Source organism: Equus caballus, chromosome 3 (genome assembly GCF_041296265.1).
Source record: "Equus caballus isolate H_3958 breed thoroughbred chromosome 3, TB-T2T, whole genome shotgun sequence".
In the NCBI taxonomy this organism is placed as follows: domain Eukaryota; kingdom Metazoa; phylum Chordata; class Mammalia; order Perissodactyla; family Equidae; genus Equus; species Equus caballus.
The window spans coordinates 121848819-121868503 of record NC_091686.1 but is presented as its reverse complement, the minus strand read 5'-3'; the positions used below and the strand labels follow the sequence as shown (position 1 = coordinate 121868503).

The window sequence follows — 19685 nt, the reverse complement described above, 5'->3', positions numbered from 1 at the left end:
GCCCATGGAGAGGGCAGTTTGGGGTCAAGCCTTGTCGGCTGTTCTCCTGGGATGCGCTCCGTTCCCCCGGTTCTGGAAAGCTCTCTGCTGCCCCCTGGTGGGAAGGCCTGGGGTGGGGCACCCCTCACCCCGAGATCAGAGGATGGACGGATGGATGGATGGAGCTCCCTGCCCCGCCCTCCCCACGGGGCCTTCGGGCTCTGCTGCCTCTCCTGGGCACACGCAGAGCCACAGCCAGGACTGAACCTGGGCTCTGCCCCACCAGCTGGCCCCTCTCCAGGCCTCGGTTTCCCCTTCTGTTAAATGACGGTCTCCGGGGGATGAGAAGTGACTGCTCCAGGGGACAGGAGTTCCTTTGGGGAGATGGAAGGTTTGGGGTCCAGACAGAGGCAGTGGTCGCCCAAAACTGTGATGCACAAAAATGCCACGGAATTGTTCGCTTCAAACGGTTAGTTTTATGTCACGTGAGTCTCACTTCATCAGCAAAATAAATCAAAGACGAGGAGCTCGGAGCAGGGCCGAGGGGGAGAACCACGCAGGATGCCCACGGCCTCTCTGAGCCTCGGTTTCCCGGCTGTGAATCGGGGAGGGCGCTGGTTTCAACCTCGGAAGGGCTGGGATTCTGGCCCTTGGCTGGTTGCTGGGAGCGGGGAGGGAGGGGGCGGGAGGGCTGGGGGCGCGGCCCAGACGAGGCTCAAACACACTCAGCAGCGGACTCCACATGGGGCTAGAGGCCCCGCCACCACTCTTCCTGAGGGCTGACCGGGGGCTGCAGGTGGGGCTGGCCAGGCTGGGCCCCAGGACGCTCCAGTGCGGGAACACTTGGGCCACCTTCTCCTGTCTCTGTGGCTTTCTTGACACACACAAGGGGTGGAGAGGGACAGGACAGTGACAGGGGGACCTTCTTCCAGGACCCGCCCTTGCGTGTTAATGGGGCCATGTCCCTCCAGGCAGGCTGGCAGAGTGGTATGGCGGTTACCACACTAGACCCAGGAACTCTGCCCCTACCTACCTGCTGTGTGACCCTGGGCAAGGCACCTAACCTCTCTGTGCCTCCGTTTCTTCAGCCATAAACAGGGATGAAACAGTCCTGACCTCGCAGGGCGGTTTGAGGATGGAAGGCAGAGCCCAGTGCTGGACACATGGCGAGGGCTCGGGGAAGGGAGAAGATGCCCAGGGAACCCCACGACTGACTCCCGCTGCCAGGCAAGAGACTGGACGCTGAGGGGAGTGACCTGCCCGAGGCCACACTGGGTCTGCTGAACTCACAGCCTTCTGGCTCAGGCCTGAGGACCAGCAGCGGGGCGGGTGCCTGGGGACAGGGCTGGTCCCTGGTCCCTCAACTGTCCCCGGGAGGCAGGCCAGGGAAGGGGCCCTGCAGACGTCAAGAGGTTACTGCATCGTTTATTGCTGTTTGACCCCCACCTCGCGCCTCCACTTCCCAGAGAGTGAGCCGCCCAGAGACAGCGGGCCGGGGGAGAACCCCCCTAGACGGGCCTCAGGGCGGGGGACCAGGGACCAGCCAGGGCACCCGCCCGCAGCCCCGCTGGGGGGCCGTGTTGACCCTGCGGACGCTGAGCTCAGCGGCGAAGGTGCGGGCCTTCTGGTAGAAGAGGAGGGACTTCTCGCGGTCCCGCAGGGAGTTGTGGTAGACGGTGGCCAGGCGGGAGTAGATCTCCATCTGGGCCTTCTTGTTGCCCAGGTCCACGGCCGCCGCCAGCGCCAGCTGGTAGTATCCGGCCGCGTCAAGCGGGTCCTGGGGGAGACAGGCGATGGACGCAGCCCTGGCTCCCACGTCATCCCAACCCTGGCGCAGGTGGGAGCCTCCCCGCAGGCTGTCCCCCACGCCCTGGACCCCAGCCGCGCCCCAGGGGCCGAGGCCTCCGTGGAGCCGCCCCTGGACTCGGCTCCCACTGTCCTCCACGGGGGGCTCCTGTCCCGTCGGACCTGGGGTCTGGGTGGGCCTGGCGTTTTGGCAGCCCCGGTCTTCATGTGCTCCAGACCCCACGGCGGCCCGCCCTCGGGAGCAGGCCTGTCATCGCGTCCCCTCCAGCGGCCCCTTGTCCCAAAGCCCCTCCCTGCGCCCCCCAGGCGTCCCAGAGGACAGCTGTGGCCCTCCCCAGGGACGGCTCAGAGCCCCCTGCAGGGCCCACCCCAGCCCAGGGCCGTCTCCCTCACCCTGTGTCCACCCTGGAGCCGGCCTGGCCGGGCGCCTCCACACATCAGGCCCAGTGCAAAGCCCCTCGCAGGCTCGTCTCAGAATCCTCTGCAGCTTCGATGGGCGTGAACCCCCGGATGCCCGCTCCCATTTCAGAGGCCTCTGCCTTATAGTCGCCTCCCGGCCAGGGTGCCCCCATCTCCCCCCAGCTCCCCCCACTCTCCTCCACACCGAGGTTACCTGAGGGACCATTGGAAAACCCAAACCTGCCATCCTACCCCTGCTCATGACGGCTCCCCAGCACCTAGGGCAAAGTCCAAATTCACCAGCCCTTGCTCCTCACTGCCCCCACGTGGAGCAAGGACCCAGAAGAAAATAAAAGCAGACGAGCGTTCCCGCAGCCCCTTCCAGGTGCTGGACCCTGTCCGGGTGGGAGCCACGCGGATTCTGATGGGTGACGCTGACCATAGGGACAACTGGTGCTGTGGCAGAGGGAAGCCCAGCAGCCTGTGGGGGCCCTGACTCAGCTTGGGGTGGGATGGGAGGACTTCCTGGAAGAGGGGGCATCCTCCAAACAAAACAGAAGGAAGCAGCCAAAGTGGGTGGTTGGGGGCCGTGGTGGTGTGTATTCGTGTGCATGTGTGTGCGTGTTGCACGTGTGCATGTAACAGCTAGTGGGTGGCAGACCCAGGATTCACAGCCAGCTTTGTCCTATCCCACGTCTCCTAGTTTGGGCTGTGACACACCACGCGCAGGCTAAAGCTGACCCCTTCAGACAGACCAGCAGCAGAGATGCCTGAAGACCCCCAGACCAGGGTGGCACTTACAGGCCCCATCCCGCCCCCTGTCTCCTTCCCAGCCCTGTCCTGAGCAGGGAGCCCCAGTCACACGAGGGGCATGAAGGGACCTCTCTGCCTCCCGGCACGTGGGGGAGGGGGTGAGGTCAGCAGTGGCCCTGAGGGACTTCTGAGGCCTTGTCCTGGTAAAGGCAGGCCTGGTGCCGACAGTGCCACACGCCTGGGGGTGGTAGCATGGCTTGGGAAGTGGGTTGGAAGGAGGCAGAGTTCTCTGCCCCTTGGTTGCAGCCACCCTGGCCCAGGTCCTCGGCCCCTCGGCTGCAGCCTCACCCTTTCCTTCCTCCCAGGTGATGGTGGAGACATGAGGCCCTGTGCCCAGGACCCCATCCCAGGGTCAAAGGTGAGCAAGCAAGGATCTGCCTGGGTGTCAGATCAGGGACCTCGGGGCCTGGAGCTGCCGCTGGCTTGGCTCTCGCACCCCTCATCCTGGGCAAGTCTATTCGCTTCCCCAGGCAGCGTCAGTTTCCCCTTATAGCTGCTTGGTAATTGATCACACAGAAGCTGCGGTGGTACGAGCTCCATGTGGCCCCATCCTCAGACACCGAGGGGTTGGGGTGTATGCAGCTCAGGTGAGGTTGACCACAGCCCTGCTCCACCACCAGGCTCCATGGTCCCGGACACAGAGGAGGACCTGGCGCAGACCCGGGTCAGAAGGTCACGGGATCCCAGAGTCCCAGGTGCTGGAACCCCACCTCATTGCTTGAACTTTCTCTAATGAGCTGACCGCACCTAGCCTCAGGCTCCTGCCTGTCCTGTGAGGACACCAGCTCCTCCAGAACAGCAGAGCATGCGAAGAGCCAACCCCCCAGAGGATGGACCATGCAGAGCCTGGACCATGAGGAGCCTGGACCACACAGAACCTGGACCGCACAGATCTTGGACCACAAAGAGCCTGGACCTCAGAGAACCTGGACCGCACAGAGCCTGGACCATGCACAGAGCCTGGACGTCAGACAACTTGGACCATGCACAGAGCCTGGACCATGCACAGAGCCTGGACTGCACAGAGCCTGGACCTCAGAGAACCTGGATCTCAGAGAACCAAGATCGCAACTGGACCATGCACAGAGCCTGGACCATGCACAGAGCCTGGATCGCACAGAGCCTAGACCGAACCGAGTCTGGACCATGCACAGAGCCTGGACCGCACAGAGCCTGGACCGAACCAAGTCTGGGCCATGCACAGAGCCTGGACCATGCATAGCCTTGAAAATGCACAGAGCCTGGACCATGCACAGAGCCTGGACCATGCACAGAACTGGGTCCGTGCAGAGCCCGGACGATGCACACAGCCTGGATCATGCACAGAGCCTGGACCGGACAGAGCCTGGACCATGCACAGAGCCTGGACTGCACAGAGCCTGGACCTCAGAGAACCTGGACCTAAGAGAACCTGGAGAGCACAGAGCGTGGACCATGCAAAGAGCCTGGATTGCGCAGAGCCGGGACCATGCACAGAGCCGGGACCATGCACAGACCCTGGACCACACACAGCTTGGCTCGCACCGAGCCTGGACCATGCACAGTGCCTGGACCGCACAGAGCCTGGACCATGCACAGAGCCTGGACCAGGCACAGAGCCTGGACCGCACAGAGCCTGGACCATACACAGAGCCTGGACCGCGCAGAGCCTGGACCGTGCAGAGCCTGGACCATGCACAGAGCCTGGACTGCACAGAGCCTGGACCTCAGAGAACCTGGACCGCACAGAGCCTGGACCGCACAGAGCTTGGACCATGCACAGAGCCTGGACCACACAGAGCCTGGATTGCACAGAGCTTGGACCATGCACAGAGCCTGGACCGTGCAGAGCCTGGACGATGCACAGAGCCTGGACGATGCACAGAGCCTGGACCATGCACAGAGCCTGGACGATGCACAGAGCCTGGACCATGAAGAACCTGGTCATTGCAGAGCCTTATCTGCGGTGAGGCACAGTTGCCCGGGTCCCCGCTGTTGCTCCCCCACAACTGCCTGGCTGACATTGCAGGAGGCTGCAGTGACCACTTCTGACCACCAGGTGTTGCCAGCACACAGCCAGGGCCACCCCAGGCAGTGGAGTGGGGATACAGACCGGGTGGGTTTCTTCCAGGGCCACCCCAGCTCCTAGATGTCATTCGGTGGAGGGGGGAGGGGGAGACCTCGGCCCCTGGGGTGTGGCGCCCTCGCCCCTCAGCCAACCCAGATCAAGGATGCTGTGCAGATGCAACGCTAGACCCGGGTGGGTTGAGGTGGGGACGCCTGTGCAGGGGTGCGATGGAGGTCGCTCTCCAGGCCTGTCTGCGTCCACTGCAGGGCTCTGAGGTGGACGGAAAAGAGGCCCCAGCTCCCGCCCCTCCAGCCGCGACAGGGCAGGGACTCAGCCAGGCTGCCTGCAGTGGTGTTCCAGCTACAAACCTGCTGCCTGTCGCATGCAGCCCCCAGCCGCACTTTCCCTCTCTGTGAAGTGGGATGAGGACAGGGCCGGCCTGCGCCACCCGGGTGACGTGAGGGCTACAGGCATCTCAAGATTCCAGGAAGGAAGGGCACTGCACAGACTGGCAGGCTTCCTGGAAGAGGGGCCAGGATTTGGGTTGCGCCTTACAGTGTAGGTCTCTGGGGATCACGGTGACCCTTCCCCTGCCCCTCGGAATGTCCTCGTCTCCCTCCCACTTTTTGGTGGCTAACTCTTGCTGGACTGTCAAGACTCAGCTTTGCAGTCACCTCCTCCAGGAGGCCTCCCTGACTACACTCCCTCTTGTTTCTCATTTACCCAAGGGCAGCCTCTCCCACTGCCCCGACCCGGAGCTCTTGAGGACAGGGCCTGGCCCACGGGGGAGCTGGGACAGTGTCTGCTGACCACGCCTGCTCCTCACAGCCAGGTAGACCACAGGGGCTGACACTGGAGAGGACCTGGACCCAGGCTCCGAGGTCCTGGGCAGTAGTCCCACTCCAAGGGCGCGGCAATGGCTCCCCCACGCCCCAGCGCCCTGAGCCCCGCCCCCCACCTTCAGGTCGTAGAGGATGATGTCCCCAAGCACCAGGTACACCTTCACGTAATACAGGGTCTCTTCCTCGAACTCCAGCGGCGAGCTGCAGAGCGACAGGGCCTTGAGGTAGAAGTGCTCAGCCAGCTCGCCATGGCCCAGCCGGTGGTGCAGGGCGGCCAGCCGGTGGTAGGCCACTCGCTCGTTCAGCCGGTCCCCTGGGGACACAGTGTGGGGGACATCATGAGGATGCGGCTGTGGAGGCGCAGGGGATGCAGGCCAGTGGGGAGCAGCTGCACCGACAGTGTCTCAGAGCTCCAGGCGGTCACTGCCCGGCTCGAGCCGCACTTTCCCGTCTGTGCAGTGGACTGAATAGCGCCTGCTGCCCCGCCTCGAGGATGTGGCAAAGTCGTGGATTTGGACGCCCCAGCTCGGTGCCTGCGCAGAGCCGCCCAGACGGGCTGCTTCTGGTTACTGGTTTTGACCAGGAGACCCCAAAAGTCACTCAGCCTATGCACTTCCAGGTGCCAGAGCGCTGGTCAAGCCGTGCACGTGACATCTGGCCCTCCCGGGTACATCCTCGGTTGTCCATCCGTGCCTTCCTCAGGGAGAGGCCAGACCAGCCTGTCTCCAGGCTCCCCCCATTCCAGGGCCAGAACAGTGGGGCCTGCATGCAAACCCTGCTGCGCACCTACTGTGTGCAGGGCCTGGGGTGTGCGGTGCTGCCCGGCCCTCACCGGGCTCCCTGTCTCTGGGGGAAGACGGACAGCCTGGAACAGCACAGTTAGGTGCTGGCACAGAGGGTGCGAGCATCACGGGTCCCACTTCCAGAAATGGGGCTTGGATTTCACCAGCCAGAGGACAGCAGGCGCTGCCTGGGAGCAGGGAAGGAAGGGCCCGCAGAGAGGCCTGGGGACTCAGGCTGGCACCTCCAGGGTCCAGTGAGAAGCCAGGAGGATCTGGATGCAGGGCATGTCACCTGGCCCTCGTGGTCGGCAAGGGAAAGAGGAGGCAAAGGAAACCACAGGGCTGGCAGATAAAGTCCAGCCACACAGCAAGCAAGGTTCTTTCTGAGAGACCCCCAGCCGTCCCCTGGGGCCAGGACTGCGCAGGCTCGCTGCAGACCTCAGCCTGCCTGCGCAGGAGGGCGGCCCTCACGGGAGGGTGGCCTGCACGGGAGGGGGGCCCACAGGGGAGGGCGGCCCTCACGGGAGGGCGGCCTGCAGACTGCAGGAGCCAGCTGGCAGCTGGCCTGGGTCAGCCTGTCTTTAGCCTTCTGCTCCTGACCCCTGGATCTCCAAATGGAGGCCCGGTGGGCCAGCAGTGCGGGGGGCTTACCCAGGGTGATGCTGAGTGCCAGGGCCACGTGGGCGAACTCCAGGCCCTCCTCAGGCGCCTCCAGTTCTGCCAGCAGCGCCACCAGCTTGTTGCACAGCCGCAGCTCTGCCTCCTGGTTCCCTGTGGTCACAGCCAGGGGCAGTGCCTGGTCCTGCCCACACAGACGGGGGTCAGGCCTCCTCCCGCAGCTGCCAGCCCAAGCCCAGTACCCTCCTCAGGGCCCCAAACGCATGCTGGGAGCTTCCCGCCCCCACTGTCCTGCGGGATCCTTATTTAGAAGGGTCAGCTCAGAGAGGTCGTGACACCCCCAGGGCCACCGGGCCATGAGCAAGCTGGGGTGTGACCTGCAGCCCACCCCGTGACCCTGCTTAACCTTAGACCAGCCCCTCCCCTCCTGGGCAAAGTGGGCCTGACCGAAAGGGTCAATATCCCTTGGTGCTCCCAAAATGCCACGTTTATCTGTGCCCTGGGGCTGACAGAGGAAGGGAGAAGCCACTCTCCGGGGAGGCATGTACAGACCTCGGCCCTGGGCCCTGTCCTCTTGCTGACATGCTCTGTGTCCTCTGAAATGCCCCTATGCCTCTCTGAGCCTCAGTTTCCTCATCTGTAAAATGGAGACAGGACTCGCATCCCAGGGTTGTTTGAGAGCATCAGGATGCACACTGTAAGCCTCAGGCTGCCTCTGGCCTCAAACGGTCCTTCTTTTCTCTGTCCTTCCCAGGTTGGGGGTGGAGATCAAGACCATGCCAGGAGAAACCACTGGGAAACTAGGCGTGTCCACGGGGCAGTCCTGCCTCTGGGTGGGAGGTGCCTGCCTCGCCATACCTGCTCCATGGCCTGTCTCTAGAGAGGCCCCTAAGGCCCACCCGAGTCAACCCACAGGGGCCGGCTCACCCGGTAGAAGGACACGGCTTTCTCCCGCTCCCGGCTCCCATTGAAGAAGATGTCTCCGGCCGCCTCGAACAGCTCCAGCCCCAGGTTGGGGTCCCCCGTGTACAGGGCAGCGTTCTGTGCCACCTGTGGGATGCAGAGACCCTCATGAGACCCACAGAGCCCGCAGGGCGAGGTGGCCCTGTCCACTGGCGGGAACCTCCCGGCCAGCTTCCCTCTGCTCACAAAGCGCCCGGGTCTCTCAGTTTCTTCCACATCATCTCACGTTTGGGAAAGCGTCTAAAAACGGAGCTTCTGTGATAAATGCGTTTTCACGGAGACGTGCTACATGCTGCAGAAGCAAGTTCTTCTGTGTGTCAACTGAGTGTCAACTCTGCACATTTATTGAGCACCTGCTGTGTACCACCACGGTAGTGCAGGGCACTGTGACCGGCACACACCTGGCCCCTGAGAGCTCAGGTTGTTGTGGAAGATGCTGGCAGTGGGGGGTCCAGGGCAGCGGGGGAAGGGGCACCCGGCATGCAGCTGTGCTCCACACGGTTTAGGAATGAATGACTGAGTGAGCGAATGAGCGAGACAGTGGGTGTGCACTCATGCCCCGGGTCCTCGCACCTGGATGTACAGCTCCACCAGCTCGTCCTGCTGGAGGAGATAGTAGATTTTCCCGGCCTGCAGCCAGGCGTGTGCCTCCTTCTCCTTCTTCTGCAGGTCGATGAATATCCCCAGGCTGCGTTTGGTGTAGTCCAGCGCGGATCTGTAGGCCCTGCAACGAGACGCGGGCGGTCAGACGAGCGCTCCCAGGGTGGCCGCCACGTGCGGGCAGAACCAGCTCTTCCCAGTGTGGGTCTGGAGACGATGGACCTGCGACCCGGGGAGCGGGCACAGACCCTGCCCTTCCGGGCTGACGAGCAGCGCACACAGGGTGAACACAGCACTGCTCGCCCAGCAAAGATCGTGGAGGCCCGTCAGAGGGCAACAGCCATGTGGCCGGGAAGAGCGCGCTATTCCGCCTCTGTCCACTCTGCCCACCTCCCCAAACGCGGGCACACGGCCTCTCCAGAGGCAGTAGGAAACAGTAGCGCTGGGCAGAAATTCAGAGATTACCTAGGCCGGTGGTTCTCAAATTTAAGTGCGCAATCGGATCACCCGGAGAGCTGTTAGATGCAGCCTGCCGGGCCTTGCTCCCAGGGTTTCTGACTCAGCAGGTCTGGGGTAGGGCCCGAGAATGTGCATTTCCAGCAAGCTCCCAGGTGATGTGGGTGCTTGCTGGTCTGGGGACTCCACTTTGAGAAGCTTTGATCTAGGGCACTGGCCCATCGGTTTTGCCATGAAACCGAGGCCCAAGGGGGAGGGGTGGAAGCCAGGACTAGCCCACTTTCCGAGTCTTTGTGGAAATCCAGCCCCTCCCTGCTCTCTCAGTGAGTCCCTACGTTGGAGGGAGTTGTGATCATGATTTTTCCGGGCCCCACGGGCTGCAGGGCCATCTGTTGCCGCACCTGGCTGGGATGCTCAGTGTGGGTCTCACACAGAACATGCGACCCTGAAGGCCTGCCCCTGGGGAAGCAGGAGGGACACCCAGCTCTGTCTCCTGTGGACAAGGATCCTCTGGGCACACGTGGCCACTGTCCTCACATCTGAGCAGGCAGACAAGGACCAGATGGCCTTGGCCCACACCCGGGCCAGCGGGAAAAGACTCAGGGTGGGCAGCAGTCAGCTTACAAAAGGCACCATGGCAGGAAGAACAGCCCAGAAATGCCAGTTCTGCCTCCCTTGGGCATGAGATGCCTGTTGGGGAGGTGTGTGAGTGGAGACTGGAGGACACATGCCGTGGGACCCATATGTCGCGAGCATCGGTGGGGACTACCCCTAGACCTGCCAGCTCTGAGTTTATCTGGTGCTGAGGGAGGAAATGGCCTCAAGGAGGGGCTGCCCCAAGACAGGGCCCAGCAGCCTCACCACCCCCTCCCACCCTGCGGAGCCGGCCCTCACCGCTCAGTCCCCAGGGAGAGGTAGAGCTGGCTGATGGTCTCCAGGAGCTGCCCCTCCAGCACCTTGTTGGCCACCCTGCGGGCCAGCGAGAGCTGGAACTCAAGGTAGATGATGCACTGGGCCTCGCTGGGCATGACCGTGCTGTAGAAGTGACACAGCCGCTGGACCGCACGCAGCTGGCCTTGCAAGGGAGACAAAAGGAAGACGTCACCATCACATCACAGTGACATCTACAGGGCTCAAAGGCCCCCACTGTGTGCCCGCCTCTTCCGTGCCTCTGTGAGCCAGGTCATCTCAGTGGGGAACTGAGCCCAGACAGCCTGAGTGTCCCGCTCCAGGTCACAGCCAACCTGCACACCGTGACGGGGCCAGGCAGGGCATGTTGTAGATGCTTGAGGGATGGCACCAATCCCTTTTACATCCCCCGGGGCTGGGGGTCCGGGCCAAGCTCTCCCACCACACCAGGCTACCTGCTTTTGCTTCACAAAGCTCCACCCAGCCGACAGGGGCTGCCTGCACACCGAGCTGATGCAGAAGGGAGCACTGGCATCCCCAGGTTGCAGATGGGCAGACTGAGCCCAAAGCTGAGTACCAAGTCCAGAGCACACGGCGCGTCTAGTTTCTGGCATTTGGAGCCAGGGCTGCCTCATGAAGCCAGGGTCCAAACCCACAGCCCCACTTGCCTCTCCTGAACCCAGGGGGCTGGGACAAGGCGAGAGCTGTCACTGCCGAAAATGACCTGAGATCAAGAAGGGGAGCAAAGACTTGAACGACACCGTGAACCCACCAGACCTAACAGATGCCACCCAACAACAGGACACACGTTCTTCTCGAGCCCCCAGGGAACATTCTCCAGGACAGAGCGGAGGTTGGATCAGAAAACAATTCTCATAAACGTAAAAGGATTGAAGTCATACCAAGTGTGTTCTCCAGCTACCGTGGAATGAAATCAGAAATCAACAGCAAAGGGAAGTAAGTGAACGTTAACAACATACTCCTAAATAGCCAGTGGGCCAAGGAAGAAATCACAGTGAAAGCTAGAAGGTGTTTTGAGATGACCAGAAATAAAAGCACCACGCACCAAAACCTACAGGATGCAGAGAAAGCAATGCGTTATAGCTGTAAATGCCTACACCGAAAAAGAAGGAAAACTTCAAATCAAAAACTTACACTTCCACCTTAACAAACTAATAAAAGAGGAGTTAACTAGACCCAAAGCAAGCAAAAGGAAGGAATAATAAAGATTCAAGCAGAAATGATAAAATAATAAAATAGAGAATGGAAAAACAATAGAGAAAATTCAATGAAAAGATTAACAAAATTGGGGGCCGGCCCACGGCCTAGTGGTTGGGTTCATGCGCTCCACTTCGGTGGCCCAGGGTTTCGCCAGTTCGAATCCTGGGTGCAGACATGGCACCGCTCACCAGGCCATGCTGAAGCAGCATCCCACATGCCCCAACTAGAAGGACCCACAACTAAAAATATACAACTATGTACCGGGGGGCTTTGGGAGAAAAAAGGCAAAATTAAAAAAAAAAAAAGATTAACAAAATTGACCAAGAAAAAAAAGAGAAGATGCAGATTACTAAAATCATAAGTGAAAGAGGAGACATTACTACCGATCCTACAGAAATAAAAGGGTTTTAGGAGAATGCTATGAACAATTATACGCCAGTAAATTAGATAATTTAGATGAAATGGATAAATCCTAAAAAGACATAAACTCCTGAAATGGACTAAAAAATGACCAAGAGCAAGCACTGGTGACCCTGGAGTGTCACCCCAGCCCTTAGTTGATATGGGGGAGGGGGAAACAACATGATGCCCTGGGTCCCCCAGCTTGGCATTCCCAAGTCTGACTCCCCCAGCACCCTGAGGGGGGCTCATAGGAGATTTCTCAGAGGCCCACAGGGGGCCACATGCCACTGGTGAGCACTGCCAGGACCTGCCTGAGGCCACAGGACAGGCCTGGGGACACAGCTCTTGTTTCTTCCTGGGAGTCTAGAGGGTCCACTTCCAGCCTCAGTGAGTGTTCTCCATCCCTCACTGGCTCCCCAGTGCCCTTGGGGAAAATGCCAAACCATGGCCCGGGTTCCCTGGCCCCTGCCTAGCCCCCAAGCTGAGGTTCTCACAGCCCACCACCTGACCCACCCACTCCAAACTTTGCACCTCCCTGCATGGCCAGCCCACTCACCCCAGGGCCTTTGCACAGGCTCCACCTTCTGCCGGCCCCCCACTCTATGCATAGCTAAACTCTCCTCAACCCTCAGGTCCACAGACTTCCCTGACCACAAGTCAGGGCCAGGAGCCACCTGTCATCATGCCCAGCATCCCCTTTTGTGGCTTTCGTGACCTCAGCATCTGTTTCCCACCCTTGGCTGCCAGCCCCCAGCAAAAACCACTCGGGTTCCGTTTGCAGGTGGAGCCCTGCACGAGCCTGGTGCACTCTCACAGCAAGCCGCTGTGGAATGGAGCTCATGCTCTGCGACCCTGGGGACCAGCCACCTCTGCACCCTCTGTGCAGCCGGGAGGCGTCTGGTGTGCAGGGCTGTCGCGAGATGCTGAGGAGAAAACAGCAGCTACGGCGCCCCGTGCTCAGGGCCCCTCTCAGCCCAGCCGCCCGCACCTGGCCTGGGCTCTGTCCAGGGCGACCCACTGCCCATTTGCCCGGGGGACATTCAGGGCACAGAGCAGGGCGTCAAGCGGCCCATTTGGTCACCAGGTGGTGCGGGCCCAGCACGGGAACCTGCTCAGCGGTGCCCGAGACCCTCTGCGGGTTTCCAAACTCAGCGTTCTCCACGGCAGAAGCCACCCCTCGCTCCAAAGTGGCACACGCCAGGTACGCTGGGCGCAGAGACCAAAAGAAAACAGGTCCCTTCTGGGAAGTCGTGCGGCGCAGAGCGGGAGGAACGCACTTACTCTCCACGTGGTCCGTCTCCATGGCGACCAGAAAGGCCCACTCGTAGAAACACCTGCCCTGGCGGGCACGGGCCCCACAGGTGCGGGTGCACAGGTGGCCCAGCTGCAGGAGCACCCGGCTGAAGTCGTGGCCACACTCCCTGCTTGGCAGCCGCGAGAAGAGCTTCGCGGCCTCCTGGAGGTAGTGCTGGGCCAGCCCGCTGGCACCAGCCTGCAGGCACAGCGCCCCGAAGTTGGCCAAACCCACCGCCTGGTTCCGCAGGTGGCCCTGGCGGCGGGCAACGCGCAGGGCGCGGTAGTAGGCCTCGGCTGCCTGCCGGGTCCTGCCCGTCCTCTGCAGGGCGATGGCCGCCATGTTGGCAATCACACCCTGCTGGTCCTCGCTGGCCACCCCCGCATCCAGGACAGACTCCAGGATGTCCAGGGCCACCAGGCTCTGCCCGTGGAGCACGTGCAACCAGGCGAGGGCCACCAGGTGGTCCACGACCACGTGGCCACCGGCCTCAGCGTCAGCTTCTGCAGCCCGTGTCATGAGGGAGATGGCCCTGCCGTGCTGCCCGTGGTGGCTGTGCAGCTGGGCCAGGCTGGCGCAGAGAGGGCCATGCAGCGCATGCCCCGTGCCCAAGGCCAGCGCCCGCCTGAGGTAGTGGGCAATCTGGGCGGGGGGCCGTAGGAGCTGGGGGCTGTTCCGCAGGACAAGGTCCACGCTCCGGAGCCAGCTGCCCAGCGAGCCCCGGGCCTGCAGCGTGGCCGCCTGCACGCAGCCCAGCGCCAGGTGTGGCAGGCACTTCCGGCCGTAGGTGTCCGCCAGGAGCAGGGAGCAGGCTGTGGGCCAGGAGGCGTCGGGGGACCCCAGGGCCCCGTGCAAGAGCAGCAGCCTCTCCAGGAAGGGCAGGGCCTCCTCGGGCTGCTTGAGGCGGGCATGGTGCCTGGCCAGCAGGAAGCAGGCCCGGGCCTCGGCCTGCGGGCTGCGGCCGCTGATGGCCCTGCGCAGAGCGTGCCTCAGGAGCGCGGCCTCGGCCTCGGTGCTGCAGGGCAGGCCAGGCGTGCCCAGGAGCAGGGCCGACGCCTTGGGCACCAGCTGTGCACACTTCTCCCTGTTCTTCTGCTTCAGGTGGACAGTGGCCAGGTTGACGTACACGGCCGCCACCAGGAAGAGGTCGCTGAAGCGGCCCCCCAGGGCCCCCAGGGCTTCCTCCAAGTAGACGCGGGCCTGGGACAGCTTGAGCTTCCGCATGCACAGCCGCCCCAGGAGGAAGCAGAGCCTGGCGAGGGCCATGGGGAGGCCGGCCTTCTTGGCTGCCGCCCGGGCCTGTGCCAGGTGCCCCGCCAGCTCCTCCTCGTCGGAGAAGGCACAGAACATGCTGCTCAAGCCGGGCGGGGAGAGGTCGTACAGGCCACGGAAGCAGGCCTTGTACCCGGGCGTGTCCAGGAACAGCAACAGCGAGCTTAGCGCCTCCACGTCGGCCCAGTCGTCCCCCGCGTCCAGGTGGAAGGAGGGCTCCTTGGCATCCGGTGAGCTCGAACCACTGGATGCCGTGTGGAGACCCCAGGACTCTGGCTCCTTGGGGCGGCCCTGGCAGGACTTGCACTGTTCTAGAACAATCTTCACCTTCTGCAGGGTCTCACGTGGCTCCGGGGTGAGGCAAGGCAGAGGCATTTCTGCAAGTCACCAAAACCCCCAGATGAATTAGAGTCTGACGTGAGTCCTGGTTCAGCCTGGAGTGGGGACATCCATCCCTGAGCACTGTGCGGGTGCCACCTGCCCTCCTGGGGGCCCTGATCATCTGAATGCCAAGCACCATGCCCAGCACACGGCAGGAACTTGGTCACTATGGGTCTGGGAGAATACAGGTCAGTTTGACCAAATAACCAAGCACCCCTCCTTTCCCCATTCTTTCCCTGTGGAAGGCACAGTTTCAGGGGACCTTATGTGTCACAGCTCAGTGATCATTCTGAGATTCCTTTTCCCTTTAGAAAGAATCAAAGCCACTTAACGGGACATGTCCACGTTGACTGCTACCACCGCCTACGTCTGACCGTCAGCACCTGGCACTCTCCAGCCAGCTGCAGGATCCCATGACGTCATCAACAGCCAATCAGAGCTATTGATCAGCCTGAGCGGCAAAGCCCCCTACAGAATGGGTCAAACCAGCCGCTGAGGAGGAACATGACGCGGTGTCCATCTGCCCAGCTCTGGCCTGGGGCCCTTTCCAGGGAAATGGGAATGGTCCCCAGACTCCCGGTCTCCACCCTCCTCCTGGCCGGTTTGAGAATCTGAGGCCCACGGTTACTAAAGCGTTAAAAAAAAGTGCTGGAGAATCTGGGGGCATCTGTGCTGTGCCGTCCACACTGCCTGCTTCCCGACTGTTGGCTTTGCTTGGAGTCTGTCCCCAAAAGTAGGTCCAGCCTCGAGGAGCAAACAAGCTACACTTCCTGCTGGGAAAACACGAGCCTAAAAGGAATTTGTTTGGAAGGAAAGAGCCAGGATCTGAAGCCTCTCTTGTTTCGAGTTCACATGTAAAAAAGTTCAGAACTGTCTCCTGATTAGTCTGCAAAGTCTGGGAATTAAAAACATCAGACACGGTTTAGCAGTGCATGTCCGACTTGACCCATGTCAGACCAGCTGAGGTGCCTCTCCAGGCCAGGCTGCCGGTGTCAAGCAGCCGCCTGACCCCAGGAGGAGCCTGTGCTGGGGGACTGGGCAGGGTGTGAAATTCTCGGGGTCGGGGGCAAGCCTGCAGCGTCCTTCCCTGTCCCCACCCAGCAGAGGGCCAGGGAGGGGGGAGGGCCCTGAACAGCCCTGGGGCCGGAGGCGGGTTCCAGGCCTCCTCTCCTGGCCTCCTCCCAGACATCCCAACGTGGCCTCCCCTGTTGGTGCGTAGCTGGACCCCATCCCAGGGAATCTCAAAGAGTCCTCGAGATTCTCACCCCCAGGACCTCCCCGATGCAGACCCTCTGTGGGAGGAAGAGAAGGAGGTATGAAGGGAGGAGGAGGGGCCTCCTGGAACCAGCACCCGGGGGCAGGAGCAGACCCTCCAGGGGCTTCTCCAACGTAAGGCTCCAAATTCAGCCTCCCCTGCACCAGCCTCAGCTCTCCAAAGCTGAGCATGAGGCAGAGTTCCGCTGCTTTAGGTTGCATGACGGGAACCCAAGGCCGGGCATGGGCTCGGGCAATGGAGGGGATGCCCCACTTTAGCAGGGACAGTGCAGGGCAAGGCATGGGCTCAGGTAATGGAGGGGACACCCCACCTTAGCAGGGACAGTGCAGGGCAAGGCATGGGCTCAGGTAATGGAGGGGACGCCCCACCTTAGCAGGGACAGTGCAGGGCAAGGCATGGGCTCAGGTAATGGAGGGGACGCCCCACCTTAGCAGGGACAGTGCAGGGCAAGGCATGGGCTCAGGTAATGGAGGGGACGCCCCACCTTAGCAGGGACAGTGCAGGGCAAGGCATGGGCTCAGGTAATGGAGGGGACGCCCCACCTTAGCAGGGACAGTGCAGGGCAAGGCATGGGCTCAGGTAATGGAGGGGACGCCCCACCTGAGCAGGGACAGTGCAGGACCAGGCGTAGGCTCAGGTAATGGAGGGGATGGCCCACCATAGCAGGGACAGTGCGGGAGGATGGCACATTTGCTGGAGACCCACTGCTGCTGGGGAGGGGACCTTCATCTCCACTCACCCAACCTCCCCTCCCAGGTGGGCTCCCCCCAAGCCCTCCCCCCTGAAGAGTGACGCCTCACCCAGCATCACCCCGAGGCCCAGTCCCGTGGCCAGAGGAGCCCGCCTGTGTCGGGGAACCTACCGTGTTCTTCTGGCTGCTCAAACTCAGCTTCTTCTAATTGGTCTGAAAAGAGGGAGATGAAAGGCATCACCCTTGGCCAGTGCCCTCTGCGGCCGGGCCGAGTGGGCAGTGAAGGTCTGGGAAGCCGCGTCTGCCGGGGTCTGCTCCACCATCCCGCCTCCAGGTCAGACTCCTTCCTCCCACAAGAGGGTCGGCTTCTGCTGCTACCCCCCTGGGGACAGGGACATGCTCCCGCGGGTGCTTTGCACTGCAACCCTCAGAGAGCTCCTTCCTGAGTTCAGGGGTGTTGAGGTGAAAAGGGAACAGCATCGTCTTTAGGAGGTAGCAGCCCTGGGGGCCAGCCCTGGCCCCCTAGTGGCCAGGCAACCCAGGCCAGATCACAGCTGCAGGGGCCTGGGGTCCTCGTCTTTGATGGGGAGAAATGTCACTCTTACCCAGGCTGTCACAATGGGCATTGGGCCAGGCCGGAGCAGGCCCCACCCGTGCTGATTGACACAGAACCAGGACCACTAGCTCCACCCCGCCACCACTCCGGCCGAGCAGATGGTCTTAGGCTGGCGCCTGGAGTCGGTGCTAAGACCCCATCCTCAGATAGCAGGGAGGCTTGGGGCCACTTTCTGAGTCTCCCTGGCCCCTTGCCTACTCCTCTTGCTGTGTCTGGCCTGTCTGCACCCCCTCCATGCCCCGGACGCAGCGACAGCATCTGTCAGAGGACCTTCAAGTGCCCAGTGGCCGGCATTCACTACTGTCGACTGATGGAGGAAGCAGAGCGTTCCCAAAGGGAAAGGGTGGCTGCTGTGCATGGTGGATGGAAGCCAAAACTAGTCCACGTCCCACTGACCAGGCAGCAAAAACTCGCAGAAGCCCATGTGGGTGAGGCCGACTGAGGCAGCGGCCTCATGGAGTCGATGGAATAGCAGTGGGTTCACCCCACAGGAAAGCAGCTGGCTCCAAACCTTTCGTCGTCCTCCAGGACTCTGCCCAACAACCTGTCCTGAACAATCGGCTGAGGATGCGATCAGCCACAGGTCCTGGGATGCCCCACAGCCGGCGCAAGGGCCTCCCACCCACCCACAGCACCCCACACCTACCCAAGCTGTACACAGTGCACACGTCCGTGCTGGACGTCTTGCCCAGCAACTGCCTGGCGTCCTCCTCTGAAAAGTGCCCTTCGTTGTTGAAGAATGACCTTTCTTCCTCATTGAGAAAAATCGCATCTTCCAACCTGGAAAGATAAAGTGCATTATTTAAGATGGCTTGTTTCCAGGGCAAATAATTCACAGTCAGACCATTTCCCTTCCCTCGTTTGACAGACAGTCCCTGTGCACACACTCTGTACCCAGAAACGAAAACACCAAGATAACAAATAAAACACCAGACCCTGCCCCCAAGGAGGCCTCGTCTGGCCAAAGGCAGATGCCCAGGAGCGGGAGAGGTTGTGACAGACTCAGCGGGTCACAGCAGCCTGGGAGGATGAGCTCCTGGGTGGGCTGCAAAGCCCCACCTCGTATGTCCCTTCCCATGTGAGGCTGGCTGTGGCAGCTGCAGGCAGAATCGATCCCACGACACGGTAAGATCCCGTTTCCTCATACAACCTCTGCTTCCCCCGGCGCCCAACAGGAACACAGGGCCCCCACGTGCTCCATACAGTGAGGGAGAGGGGAAACAGGCAGGGTCAGTGGGGAAGAGGGAGGGAGGGAGGGAGGGGGCAAATTTCGCTCACAGGACTAAGTCACCAGCATAACAGGGAACTTTGAAACGTACTTTGGAACTTAGAGGAGCTATTTTGAGAAGTTAAAGAAAATCTTAGGGCAGCTTGTGGCATTCAACATTCTAGAAAACAACAGACCTGTCTTCTTCAAAAATGTCAGTGTCAGAAAAAACGGAGACTGAGGAACTGTTTCAGATTAAGGAGACAAAACTAAAGAAACTGGTAACATGGTCTGGACTTTTCTTTGGCTGTCGAGGGTATCACTGGGGCCCCGGCAAAATCTGAGAAAGGTCTGCAGACCACAACACAGTGTCGACGTCAATTTCCTGATTTTGACAGGTGTGCTGTGGTCGTGCAAGTGGACATCCTGGTTTTAGGAAACACACAGTGCGTTATTTAGGGGTAAAAGGGCATGATGTTTGCAACTTACAGTCAAAGGGTTTAGAAAAAAATAGAAGTCAGAGAGAAAAAAGGAGAAACCAAATGTCACAACATGCAAACATTGGGGCAATCTGAGTGAAGGATATACAGGAACTCTAGGCTCTTCTTGCAAATTTTCCTACATCTGAAATTATGTCAAAATACAGTTAAAGAAAAAAGAATAGCCAGCAGGTTGTTCATTAAACAAAAGATGAAGACCCAGGTCTAAAAGAGGAAAGATGTTGAGGAAACGTTTGTTGAGTGAACGCGGGAAGCCGTTAGGGCTTCCCCAGCTGTCAGCAGGATCAATGGCACTGGGCCCTGTCACCCTTCTGGGTTAAGGGAGGGGAACAGACTAGCTCAACCCACAGCAACTCCAGCTCAGACCCTTGGTGATTTCAAGACATATTTAAGTCACATGGGCCCCAGCCATCTGCCGAGAAGTGGTGATCTCCCTGGAGATGGAGGAATTGCCTAGACCGAGGATCCCCCAAGAGGGTTCCACAGAACACCAGCTAATAGGGTTGTGTGAAAAAAGGATTCTGGAGGTCGAGTAAGTGTGGAAACACATTTCAAGGGGAAAAAAAGATGTTTTAGACGTCAGATGCCTTCTTGGCACTGGGATCCCTGTG

General features: G+C 60.9%; 1 protein-coding gene across 6 annotated transcripts in view; it reads right to left on the bottom strand.

Moving 5' to 3' along the window:
* Positions 1–435: 435 nt before the first annotated feature.
* Positions 436–19685, bottom strand: part of SH3TC1 (SH3 domain and tetratricopeptide repeats 1) — a 59212-nt gene continuing 39962 nt past the window's right edge. For all 6 annotated transcript variants that reach the window (XM_023638431.2, XM_023638429.2, XM_070262803.1 and 3 more), the window contains exons 10-18: positions 18014–18147; positions 16923–16964; positions 13119–14780; positions 10200–10380; positions 8823–8973; positions 8214–8336; positions 7320–7470; positions 6003–6199; positions 436–1756 (exon numbers count right to left, since the gene is read on the bottom strand). In XM_023638431.2, coding sequence (XP_023494199.2) covers positions 1499–1756; positions 6003–6199; positions 7320–7470; positions 8214–8336; positions 8823–8973; positions 10200–10380; positions 13119–14780; positions 16923–16964; positions 18014–18147 — 2899 coding nt within the window. In that variant the 3' untranslated portion in view covers positions 436–1498. The remainder of the gene's footprint in view (positions 1757–6002; positions 6200–7319; positions 7471–8213; positions 8337–8822; positions 8974–10199; positions 10381–13118; positions 14781–16922; positions 16965–18013; positions 18148–19685) is intronic.